Here is a 13,235-nt window from a genome sequence, read left to right as displayed (position 1 = left end):
AACCTAAAGTGCAGCCACATGGACCACTGGCTTTTCTCCTCAGTGCTTCTGACATACTTTTACTTTTCTCTGTAAAACCACTATTAAAAAGAAAACCACAGGTCCCAAATGGAGTCACTTAATGCTGGGCCACATCATCAAACCAGGGCTTAATACCTAATCTAATTAGTTTCAACCTCCCCCAGAAATGTAGTCTTAACCAGTCAGTCAAGAATTGTCTGGTCAGCACCAATGAGGAAATCTGCCATGTGGTTCTGTCCATCCTCCAAAGGCTGATGAGGTAAGCCACCTACTAAGATCCCCACAACTCCCTCCTAAAGGAAGGTAAACTTGCCTAAAACAATCCTTTCTTTTATTTTGATAATTATCCTGCCCTATTTCTTACTATAAAATCCTTCTATTTTGTACAGCTCATTGCAGCTCCCCTCTACTTGCTATATGGGATGCTGCCTCATTTATGAATCCATCAGTGAAGTCAATTAGATCTTTAAAATGTACTCAGTTGAATGAATTTCTATTATTTTAGACCATCATGCACCCTTAATTAAGGTTTTGTTAGTATTTTTGTTTGCTTATTTTGTTGTGTCTATTTTTCTTATCACTCACGACAAGGGAAAAAATAAGACATTTGAAATTGTGCAGAAATCAGAACTTTCAATAAATGTCATGAAGTTCTGGAGCTGCAATTCCTGATTCACCGCTCTCATAGCGTGCTGAGAAAGTGACTCAAAGTTCTGTGGCACTCCAGGGATCTTCTGTCATTCCCTGAACAAGGAGCTCAAACCTCCCAGGCAGCCAGTGGCTGGATAACATGCAGGGGAAGGTGCACCACAGCTGACTTGTCTCAAGTGGGTCGTGGGTATTTCTGAGGACTTCCATACTGTGTACTGCATGTCACCAGGACCCTTCCTTCCCATCACTGAAAGAATATCCCTGTATTTAATTTCCTCATTTTTCACACATAGTTTTTTTAATCCCTTAAGATTAAAATAAAAAGTGCCCTTTCATTCTAAATTCTGGAAAGACCTAGATGTTTCTTTGGTGATCTCAGATTACTTCATTTACAGCCACATTTTATCTGGTCTCATAAAGCTGTCATTTATTTGAATACTTATTTCAGTTTATATTAAGAAACTTTAAATTAGATATAGAGTTATCTCTGATGTCATTACAGGTACCATCCTGTGTTATATAATAATGTATATACCAAATAAGACAGTTATATGACTCAATCTCATCTTCAAATCATATTAGCTGATGTTCTTGGGTTATGAAATATCCAAAATTGTACCTTCCTCAAGTAATCTGAAAAAACACAGAAATTAGATTATATTTTAAAGTATATGAAACCCATTTTGGTGGGTTACTTCCTTTCAAACTGTTAACCTTTTTCATTGATGTAAAATGCAATATTGCCAAATAGGAAAACATTTTCATATTTCTATACCTGTGTTATCTATGTTTTCTTTTGTTTTGATCTTTTTAAATAGTGCATCTCTTAAACTAAGAAAACAGCTTACTATACTTTTCTTTTTAAAAGTATTATATATTACTTAGTCATTCACTGTTTCTTTCTTCTTTTTTTGGTAAGTTTTATACATGCCACCTTTACTCACAGCATGCAAAGATGGCTATTCATATAACATCCTTCCTAATATACCCAAGTTCCAAAATACTATTCTCTCTTAGATAAATATCATGCTATCATAAACTAGGTGCCACAAAATAAGAGATATTCTAATACTGTAGTGAAAAGGAATTGTTTTGAGCTCTAAGTGCTTAGAGAACAAATAAATGCATCTGCCTATAATTTCAATCAGTCACTCTATTGTTCAGAGTAGATGACAGGATAAGAACCCTGTAAGTATTTTGTTCAGAAGAGGGGAGGAAGCATAAAGAATCTGAAGGTAAGGCAGGCTGACAGTTTGATTTAGCAGCATTAGGAACGTGCTGTTTTCCAGACATGATTACAATAGCTGTATTAGGCAACAGAACAATGATTTTCAAAAATTTATGATAAACACATACAGCAGCAAAAATAAAATAATAAATTGATTAATATAATTAACCCTTTCTAGTATTCTTACTTAGAGGCAGATCCTGCATTTTGGGGATATAAAAACAATCCCTAAAAGGCCTCAGTTTATCTTCCTCGTCGAGACGGAGGGCGACCCTCTCATCTGTTGGGTGACATCTAAGTTCAGAGGCAATATGTCGCACTGTGTCAGCTGGTAACTCAAGAGATGAAGGCTCCATTACAAGGTGTTCTTTAAAAATGAAAAAAAAAATATTAGAAATAATCTAGCCACAATCATTATTTCTATATAGTAAAAGAAGCTTGGGGTTTTTGTTGTTGTTGTTGTTTGTTTCTTTCCTTCTTTTATTTTTGGAGGATGAGGCATTATTTATGTAGTCACATTGGAGCGAACAGATTGACCTTATTGAAGTGGAGCTCAGTTCATATGACCTGAGATAATGAAAGTGCAGTTGTGACAGTGACATGACTTACCTTCTTAAGGATACATAGGAAGAATGTTGCCTTGTGCACATATATTAAGTAATGTTTTCTTTCTTTCTCAATAAAAAGCTACACACTTCAGAATTTGTTTTGCCTGGTTCATCTACTCCTTCCACCTCAACCCACACACAGAGCTGATCAAAGAAGAGTTACGTGTCTGTTCTGTAAATTTAATTTCTTCTGCTTTATTTCTTTGACCTCCTTCTTTCTCAATTGCCACCAATCTCCCCTAATAAGCCATTCTTTATGTTCCCAGATAGGATACTAAGCTTTATTCAAGTGTATCTTTATAGCTTTGTTACCAGTAAAGGCTTCCACTTGCTACGATCCATGCTATTGTACAGAAGTCAGTGATTTCAACATTGATGTTGAAAATTCTTTCAATATCTGACCACATTAGATTATTATTTGTCCTCTTCATGAAGCTTTTGATTTTTCTTATGCCATTCCATTTGCCTAAAATGTTCTCGTTCCCTCCTACATATTCAGATCCTAGTCACCCTTCAAAATCCAAGCTCAAATGTCACTCTTTTTTCATGAGGCCAGTCATGATAACTCAGCTAAAAGTAGTCTTTCCTCCTCTGAATACTTGTAACCCTTAGGAGCATATCTCTAATGATAAATGAAACGCTGCTGGGACTATGGAACGTATGTTAATAGGAAAAATCAAACGTTCGCTATGCCTGCAATTTGATTCTACATGGGTCCCTACCTACAGCTTTCCAATGAAGGAACCTGCTTTTTGAACAGAGATGACTGTGTCTACACTGCCTGACATTATCAATTGCCTATCACAGTTGATTAGATCTCTGTTGGACACTTGACCCACTAAAGACAATGCATTGTTTTATCAATGATCCGTGAGTGATTTCCTGTGAAAACTCTAGCCAAACAGTCCTGATAGTGTTTAGCTGAGCATATAATCAAATTCTCTCAGGAATCTGAGCTGTGAGATATAGTTATTTATTCAGTTAGACACAGGTGCAAATATTTACAAGAATCACAGAAGTGATAAAATGGCTGAGTCTAGCAGTATTGTCATAAGTGACTAATTTTTTCAGAGACAAACAGAACCAGTGATTGTTAAAGCATGAAGTGATTCCATCGTCAAGTAAGAATCACTTACTCACATAATGGCAGGGATTAGAATAGCTACAACTCCTGAGAAAGTGACAGGATAAGCCAGTCTGGAGATTCACTGAATCCTTTCTTGAAACAAACTATGTGCAAGACCCAGAGGCCACCTACTTGGCTGTTCCAAGAATCCCATTCTAAGAATCCTCTTTTGCCTCTCAAGTGTGTCATTACTATAAATCCATTAATTAACAATAACTTGATCAAGTTGCTGGTCTATCCTACTAACCTGTATTCTACCCGGGGGCCTGAGTCTTGTTTAATTTATCTTTGTGCCCAACCCCCATTCCTGAGCGTGCCTTTTAGATAAAGCATTCCCTGCAAATGTCAATTGAATAAGAATATACAACACAGCTTGGTGATTAATTTGACATGATTAATGACTGTTACCAGAGGGATGCCCTCCTCATTCCAGTCACATGGATGATAATTAAAAGAACATTTTCAGTGAGACTCAGAAGCAAGATAACTTTGGCCTTATATTTGGGACTCTCTTTGGAGAGTCAACACTGAGAATTCACTGGGGTTGCCTCTAAATTCTAAATGGGTTACCTAAATAAACATACAGATCAGTTTGCTACCATTATATTCTCAGTAAAATCCAACTTTCTTGATTAAAAATAAAATATTTTCATATTGAGTCACTAGGCTTCTCATGTTTGTTTCTTATTTAATCCTTGTAACACTCTTTAGAGGTTGGAATAATTTTCCCCCCATTTCAATACCAAACTCTGGAATGAGCAGCGTAGAAACACAAACTGAATAGAAGGACCAGAGAGCTCACTCTCTGGGGCTGCACTCTGCCTGATTTGCGGAGTCAACCACACTTGTCTTTGACAGAATATGTAGGTAGAATGTGCAGACTTGAGCCTCTCACTCTATTTTTCCTTCATCTTGCTTCCTGATTTTTAAAAATGTTTCTTTGGCTCATTCCCTTTTTCTTCCTTCATTTCTTTTTTTAAATCTCATACTCAGATTGCAAAGCACCAAAGGCTATCAATCCATCTGCTCTTTTTAAACCAATACAATCCCAGCCAGGCACAGGTTAAAGTGGCTGCTTCCACTTCTCGCTAGTCAGCCCAGGTGTCGCAATCTCATCCTCACTGATAGTGAGGCACCTGCTGTGACATAGTCTTTCTGGAAGAGCACACGTGGTTTCACCCTTCCAACATTCATAGTTTACAAGAGAAGCGGATACAACCCTCAGGGCCCGCAAAACAAAGTGCTGTCACTCCAAGGAAGGAAGTTATTAACTCATAATTGCAGCTGAATTATACACGCATCCCACCATTAAGACAATTCTTGCTTTGCAAGCCATAATTGTATGCCTTGTTTGGGTGTAGCATTTGCGACCTAACTGACATATTCTTCTTCTGAAATAAAGATATTCAATTCAAGTTCAAAGATTCCAAGTTTTGTAGTGCACATATTTAATGTGAATTTTATTAAGATGGGCACATACACATATGGCCTTAGGCAAGTTATTTGGCCCTTCTGTGCCACCATGTTATATAAAACTAGCCTAAATTCTACTTTCTTCGGAGGATCAGGGTTAATAGCAAATGAAATTAATTAAGTAAATGACTTTATAAAGAAATAAAAGATATTCTTACTTTTTTTTTAATATTAACACCTTGTGATGGAAATTACCATTTGACCCTCAGATTAATTAGCCTTTGGAATTTTGTAAATTGTGTTTTCATGGTTTTATTTAGATAATTATAAAAACTGTTTTTAAAGAGTCATGGAATTCAGGATCTCCTTGTCACCCAAGGGTTAAGTGAGTATGCAGTAGTCAATCTTTACACAGTGTCAGGTTTCATGTCTGAAATGAGCAAAGTATATACAAGTTCAAAGTTTAGAACCTGGAAAAGCAAATTACAAAAAAAGTGTGTAGCTTTTCATTGAGAGATAAAAAACAATGTTATTTAATATATGGGCACAGAGCAACTTTGCTTAAATGTGTTATTGTTCGAGAAATGAGTGATGTAACTGTCGCAACATTTCATATCCAGGATTATATGAATTACCCACTGAGCTTCACATAAATAAAATCAGTGCATTTGCTCCAGTGTTACTACCTAAATAACTCCCCCATTGCCTCACAATAAAAGCAGGGAAGGGGAAAAAAAATCTTCTTTTAGTGTACAACAGTGTGCCAACTTCCTATTCTTAGGCAAATATTTCATAAAATGAAAGGGTAAGAAACCTGCTCAAGAAATAGACATTTTCACTTCTCTAACTAAATACTCAGTATGCCTAATAGCATCATTAAACAACTAGAATTACCAGAAAACAAAGGAATTAAAGTTTACTTAGGGGAGTCAGAATCTTAATCTCATCTTACCATTTAAACTCAAGTAACTACAGGTTAACTTTAATTAGTCAAATAAAACCATCTTTTAGTAGGTGAAATGCAGTGTACTGTTGATATCAGTTATTTTTCACTACATTGCTAGCAATACCTTCCTTCATTTAACCAAAATTTTAAAGGTAGGGGCCAATAGGGAGCTCTGTATGAATTATGAAGATAACTTTTAGAGGGAATAAAAAGAGGAGAAACTGGCAGAGGAAATCTTAAGGTATTATGACAAGATCCTAACAGAGAGAATGTTTGGGGAAAAAACACCGAATGTGTATTTGTGTATAGAGTGTATGTTAGTGTCTCAGTGCTTACCGGCCAGGATTCCAATGGGTTCCACAGCTCCCAGGCTGGTTGAAAAACAAAACGAACACAAAGCAAAACAGAAAACACACCTCTCACGATTTCCCTGCAATTTGTAGGCCAGAACTCTTGGTGAGAAATTCAAGGCACTTAAGCTTAGACTCCACCCTGTGGGAAATTTGTGAACTAACGAGCTCCTCCCACTCTGTCTCATCTGATTCTAAATATCCAATGACTGACATACATCCAGGCAAAAATCCTGCTCTTTATTCAGACTCAGGAACTCTGCTTAGGGTACTTAATTCCCTAAGCAATTTTGCTCTTTGTACTGTGATAAACACTTCCTTGCCCTCCAGCTAACTTGGATCTTTTGACACGTAAGCTTTTTCCTATGGCGTAAACAGAGTATCCATGTTTGTGTGAGCTGAGCAAATGGAGCTGAATTCCAAAATCTGCATTCCTTCCTTGGTTTGGACTCTGGAATACACTAAGGCCTGGAGTAAAATTCTTTCCCAACTCTGAACATAGGGGAAGCTTGGATTGTAAGGCAGTATTCCACTGTCAAATGCACTGTGAGTTTCTAGTCTGAAGACAGTTTGACATCTAACAGATAAACATTCTAGTCAAAAGTTTAAAATACATTCCCAATTCTAGAAAATGCTTTACTATCCAATAGATGTGTTTTAAAAACTCATAGGTCCCAAATCTAGGCAGTTAACAATCCAATCAAGGAAGAAAGAGAGTTTGAAGATAAAGTGGAAACTCGCCTGGAGAAATGCATACTTGCAAATTTTTTCAATTAAGCTTGTGGGCTATTTATTGTTCTATCTCCTTAACTTCTTTTTTTATGCTGATACCTGAGTTTGGGTCTTTTGGTGAGTATCCTTTTAGGCATAAAAAATGAAAGCAAAGAGTTTCAGAGTTAAGACTAATAATAGAGATGGGACCTGAATAACTGAATCATTTTTGTACACTTACGCCTTGTTGAGCCCCCAGGTAAAGCACTATTTGATTCAATCATCTCTACCATGTGTTTGCTATATAACTGGACAATTTACTGTGTTGAGGCTTAGTGTCTACCAGATGGACATAAAATTTCCTTCCTCACAAGTATACTGAGATATAAACAATGCACGTAGAAAGCCTGTGTACCAAGACGTGTAAGTCAATAAGTGACACGTTATTTTTTTCTCTTTTCTTCTTAATGTAACCAGACAAAAAGTACTTCCCTCCAGTCTTTAAGAGAGGGGGATAAAACACATGAAACTACTTTAATACAAATAACTGGACAGGGAAAAGAAAATGTGTTTCATGTAATTAATCCCATCCCATAAAGTAAACAGAGTATCCTTATTTTATTAAATTGGAAGAGTAAAATTTTGAATTTAATCAGGGTGTCTCGAAAGTTGTATGTTTTTTCCCCTATTTTGCTTATTTTTTACACTGTAAGCACTTTAGATGATTTGCCCAGTTCTAATATCAAGGAAGTGAGCCTGAGGGTGGAGTCTGTCTTTTTTGGTAGGAGAATCATATTCCTTTAACTATTGACTATGGATTTAAGTATAGAAATGCAGGTAGAGATTGATACATCAAGGTCTTGCTTTCACATTGCTTTTTCTAAACTCTTTTGATAATAGTGCTAAAAACCATTCTATCAAAATATATTAAAAACTATTGTTTCACATAGTCACTTTTAAAGAACTTGCTTGGAGATCTAAGCTACATTCCTGTTTCTTGTGTTTTATAATCCTCTTTGTTAATTTGTTATCTTCTATGAAAACTCAAAATTCAGGGGAGTAAATTTTAAAGATCTTATTGGCTTTATTCAGTGATTCATGAATTGGGCAGCAGGCAATCTAGCAGATTCAGAGGTGCTCTGAGGGGCTATACAAAATGACCGACTTTCATAGGCAGAAAAGGGTGAGAACTAGGAAGTTAACACTGGATGAAAAAAGTAGATTGGCCTTGGTAAGGTCCCTTTCCTTAGGAATGTGGCAAGAGTCTATCAGGCAGATTACCTAACTACTGCTGATCAGGTGATTCCTGATTGACTGGTGTAAGATTCTGGGACAGCCAAAAACTGTAATGAAGCCTCAAGTTTGGTGACACTGGGCTTAGCATCAGCTGCTCCATTTGGGGTCTCTTGTCTTATTTTTAACACATCATTCATTAAAAAAAAAAAGATTAAACATACTTTTGCACCAGGCACAAAGCTAAATGCCAGGGACATAACTGTGAGCAAAATCTTCATAATATTCACATAAGCCCTCAAAATATAAAGGGATTGTGAGATATGAAGCCATGGAGGAAGTTCTGAAAGCAAGATCCACTGTAGGGCCAGCGATGGAGGGAAAAGAGAACAGAGGGAACTTCCAACTTTTCTTTTTTGGAGACATGAAGAAGAAATGTGTCACCAGGATAAATTATTTTATCACTTCAGAGCGGTCTATTAATATGTATGTCGTCTTGCCTACGATGTGACACATCTCTGAGAGGCAAGAGACTTTGATTTTATCACCCTCTTGGTTTGCCCGTGAATGGAACTAAAAAAGTATCTGTTGATTTAGTTGTTTTTTCCCAAAATGATTGAGTTCCTTCAATCAAAATAGATGATTGGGGATATAAGGAAGTTCTGTTCTCCCGAGGGGTAATTCTTAAACTTTGAACTTATTCTTACTCTTCAAGACTTGTTCCCCAGGGCAGGGGCCAGAGCCTGGCATACAGTAGACTTCAGTGCATGCTTATTATGTCACGTCAAATTCAATTCAGGGTAGCAGACTGCTACAGTAAGGATCCAGGGCTACAGATCCACTTCTGATGCTCTAATGCTGAATGTTCAATAAGTAAAAGTCAGTGATGAGTTTGAAGACAAAGATACTGCTTGGTAGCCAATCAGGTCCTACTATTACACGCTGCCTAGAAGTAAAAGAAAACCTCAACCTGGGGCCAGTTGGGGAAGAACTGATAAAAAGCCGCAGTCTCAAACTTGGGTGTTGACGGGTAACAGAATAAGCTACCCCAAAATATTACTGTAGAAGTTCAGGACTTGCAACCACAAAATATGCCTCTGTGATATACTGATTGTTTTGATATGTCGGCACTTGAAAAACAACAAATTCAGGGAGAGGCTTTCTCTGAAGTCCCCTTATCTGCCTAAAGACAGACCCCCCAAGGAACTCTGTTATCATCCCCACCCTGGGAGTTTCATCAACCAGAAAAGATAGACTCTTATCACAGGAGAGACTGGAAGTCTCCACCACACCCAGAACTTTGTTACAAACTATCATCTCTTTCACCTGTTCTTTTAAGGAGCCATTCTCCTAAAATCCCTTTACTCTCCCCTAAGAGGCTTTTATACCTCTCTGCTTTCTCTGTTAAGATTGTAGTTAAGCCGGAATGTTAAACTGGTGGGGGTGCAGAGGTGGAGGGTGAGGGGGTTTGGATTTACTCTTTTTTCTCTGCGTATATCTTAAGTATACAGGAGGTATAAGTATTAATGAACTTCTGCTCGCTTCTCTCTTGCTCATCTGTCTTTTATAGTCCTGTCTCAATAAAGACCTCAGAAAGATAAAGGAAAAATTATTTTCCTCCAATACAGTATATAGGGAAATGTCACATTAATCTATTTTATAAATTAAAAACTTTCTAGAAGTCACTACTTACAAGAGAGGGAAATTTGAAGCATTATTGAGACTCTCCCTTCTTCCAAGAGGGTGGTGGGGAATTTCCAGATATTTTAACCTACAGCAAAATACTCAGGGACTGCCTCTTATCTTCATTCTCTCCCTCCCTTCTTCTCTCTGTTCTCCCCCACACCACCCTGCACTCCCAAGCACTCTTTCCTCTTTCTCTTGGGGTGAATCAGTATAACGTAATAGAAGCTTTCCCAAAAGCCAAGCCCAGAGGTTTTCATCAAGCAGTTTCTATTATGGACAACGAATGAATGCATAATATTCTTCAGATGAGTAGGGAAATACATAAAGAAGAGAACACACACACCAAAACTTCTCTGTCCTATGCTCTGTCCTTCCCCTTGCCTTCCCCCCTCTGCTCCCCCTTTGCCTTCCCGTGCCTTCCCTCCCTCTCCTTGTTCTCCCCACCTTCTCTGTTCTCTTCCCTCCTTCTCCCACTCTTCCCCTTTCTTCCCCTTCTCTCTCTAATTTCTATAGCAGGGAATGTAAAGCAAATTAATGTCCCAATGTATCATGAGGCTGTATTTAGATAATCTGTTCTCTCCTTCCTCTGAGGTATATATTCTGCTTATCAGAAAAAAATTTCCCAGTAATGGGCAGGGACTTTCCTACCCTCTATATATAGTATTTTCAGTTTTTCTGAGAAAAATACACAGGCTCATTATAAAAATGACATTAGGCAAGTTGGTGATAAAATTCATTTAGAAACTAAAATTCCTATAACCCATTCACTTTTTCCTGCATCAGAATTTGTCCCTCATTGTTTAATTCACAGAGGTATTGAAAGCTATCTACATGCTGTGTTCTAGCAAGGGAACCATAATAGGTCTCTATTAAATGTGTTTGCATGTCATTTTGCCCAAATGTCTGTTTTCCTGAAGGACTGGAATTAGCCATAATATTTTTTTCTCTGTATTCAAATAGGAAGTGGATCAAAGAATCAAAGCTGAACTACAAATAGTTGATACACTGTTCCCCTATATCTCTAAATATCAGTGTGATTTCCTAAGAACAGGGATGTTCACTCACATAACTTCAGGATACTTATCTATATCAGGAAATTTAACACTGACATGACAATATTATCAAATTAATTGAACTTAAAAATAAGGAAGGTAGTAGAAGGTAGAGTTCTCATATATTCCCTCCTCAATATTAATTTTTCCAATAAATATCTTATCTTTACTAACACTTCTGTCCAATCTGTTCCTTCCTTATGTTTTATTATATAGTATTCTGATACTGATTCTTTTAACTTTTTGACTCATTTTTTTCCTTTTTTAGTTTAGTTCATAACTCAATTTTTATTTTATGCTCTCAATCTTTATTCTTTTGATTGTCGTCTTCGTTACTCAAAGTTTTCCTTTATCGTTTAGCCTTTACTATATTTTGCTTTATACTACAAATTATTTATAATTTTTCTTATTTATTATTTTAATTCAACTACTTAGTTTCTTGCATTGTTTCATTTTATGTCATTGGTTTCATTTCATAATTCTTTAATTCTTTCTCAGTTATTTTAAATATTCATTATGAAGAAATTGTAATTGTATTTAATTCTCAATTGTCTTTTTTGTCCTATAGACATTAATTTAAGATGAGTGACCCAAGCTGAAAGAGTTTGTACCCCTAAAAGCTGGTCTTGCAATTGTTCATCAAACTCAGGAAAACTCCTTCTTTGCCACATACTGACTGGAAAAGGTCCACAGGCTCTCAATAATTCTCAGCTGAGGTGGAATACAGTGCCTTTCATAACCTCTAGCTGGACACTAAAGGCAAAGTTAGGTCAAACTCTGGTTCATATTTCCATTATGTTATTTATAGTAGAACATTTTATTTTCTGAATAATACTAGCTCTATTTGTTGGAAATGTTTTCTTCCTATTTATAAATTTTTTTGGTGAAATGAATCTGTTTCTTCATTGTAACTACCGGATCCCCATCCTGTAAAGACTCAAAGCTCTGTCCCCACTTACTTTTCTTCATGGGCATCCCTAGGTCACTTAACTTCATAGACGCTGCAGGCTCTCTGGTGACTCCGGTGCTGCTGAGTCCCCAGGTCTGATGATCTTGTCTCATTTACTGACCTCCGTGCGTTTTATTTAGTCTCTTGGAGGCTCATCCAGTAATGTGATCTATCTGTCTATCTATCTAATCCGTGTATATATTACAAAATATTTTTAGTGTTACATAGAAGGATACTTTCTGGATGTATAATCTTTCATATTACTGAAAATGAAATTTTCATCACTTATTTCACAGGCTTGCTAATTGGATCATTTGATTCCAGATATAGCTACTTAAGTAGGTCTATTTTATTTATACATGTATGATGACATATGAAAGATGTTAAATTTGAAAACTGAAGATTTATCATTTCATTGCTTTAATATTTAAAATTTTTATTTTGAAATAATTTCACACCTATAGAAAAGTTGCCAGAATATTACAAAGAGTTTTGTATATCCTTCACCAAGCTTCACCACTTTCAACATATGACGTATCTACTCTTTTCTCTTATCCTGTATCATAAACACACATATACACACACCAAAAAACACATGTGTGTCTTTTCTTGAACCATTTAAGAATAGTTGAGATATCATACTCTTTTAAACCGAAAACTTCAGTGTGATTTCCTAAGAATGAGGTTCTTCACTTACATAAATTCAGAACAATTATCAGTATCAGGAAATTCAAAATTGATGTGATACTATTATGTAATAAGCAAAATATATTCAAGTTTTTCCATTTGGTATAATAATGTCTTTTATAGCTTTTTTAAAAAAAGCAGAACAGTGAATCCAAGATTATGTACTGAATTTAACTGCCATATATCCTTTAATCTGGTAGAATTCTTCAGCTTGTCTTTGTATCTTTATTTTTTTGGTGTGTGTGCATGGTAAAAAATATGTAACATAAAATTTACCATCTTAACCATTTTTAAGTATACAGCTCAGTAGTGTTAAGTATATTCATATTGTTGTACAACCACTGTCCAGACTTTTTCATCTTACCAGCTTCAGCTCTATTCTAATTACAAATCTCCTCTTTTGTCCCTCTTCCCAAGAGCTGACAACCACCATTCTACTTTCTGTTATGAACTTGGCTAGTTTAGATTCCTTATATAAGTGGAATCATACACTAATTTTCTTTTTCTGACTGGCTTATTTCACTTAGTATAATGTCCTCAAGGTTCATCTATGCTGTAACATGTTGTAAGTCTG

The 13,235-nt window shown here is 36.2% G+C and overlaps 1 protein-coding gene across 1 annotated transcript in view; it reads right to left on the bottom strand.

Moving 5' to 3' along the window:
- Positions 1-6,497, bottom strand: part of KYNU (kynureninase) — a 109,237-nt gene extending 102,740 nt beyond the window's left edge. The window contains exons 1-2 of the mRNA XM_037020789.2: positions 6,330-6,497; positions 2,088-2,267 (exon numbers count right to left, since the gene is read on the bottom strand). Of these exons, the coding sequence (XP_036876684.2) occupies positions 2,088-2,256 (169 nt within the window). The 5' untranslated portion in view covers positions 2,257-2,267; positions 6,330-6,497. The remainder of the gene's footprint in view (positions 1-2,087; positions 2,268-6,329) is intronic.
- Positions 6,498-13,235: the final 6,738 nt, after the last annotated feature.

Source organism: Manis javanica, chromosome 7 (genome assembly GCF_040802235.1).
Source record: "Manis javanica isolate MJ-LG chromosome 7, MJ_LKY, whole genome shotgun sequence".
In the NCBI taxonomy this organism is placed as follows: domain Eukaryota; kingdom Metazoa; phylum Chordata; class Mammalia; order Pholidota; family Manidae; genus Manis; species Manis javanica.
The sequence above is the reverse complement of the archived record's forward strand: the minus strand, read 5'-3'. Positions and strand labels throughout refer to the sequence as shown.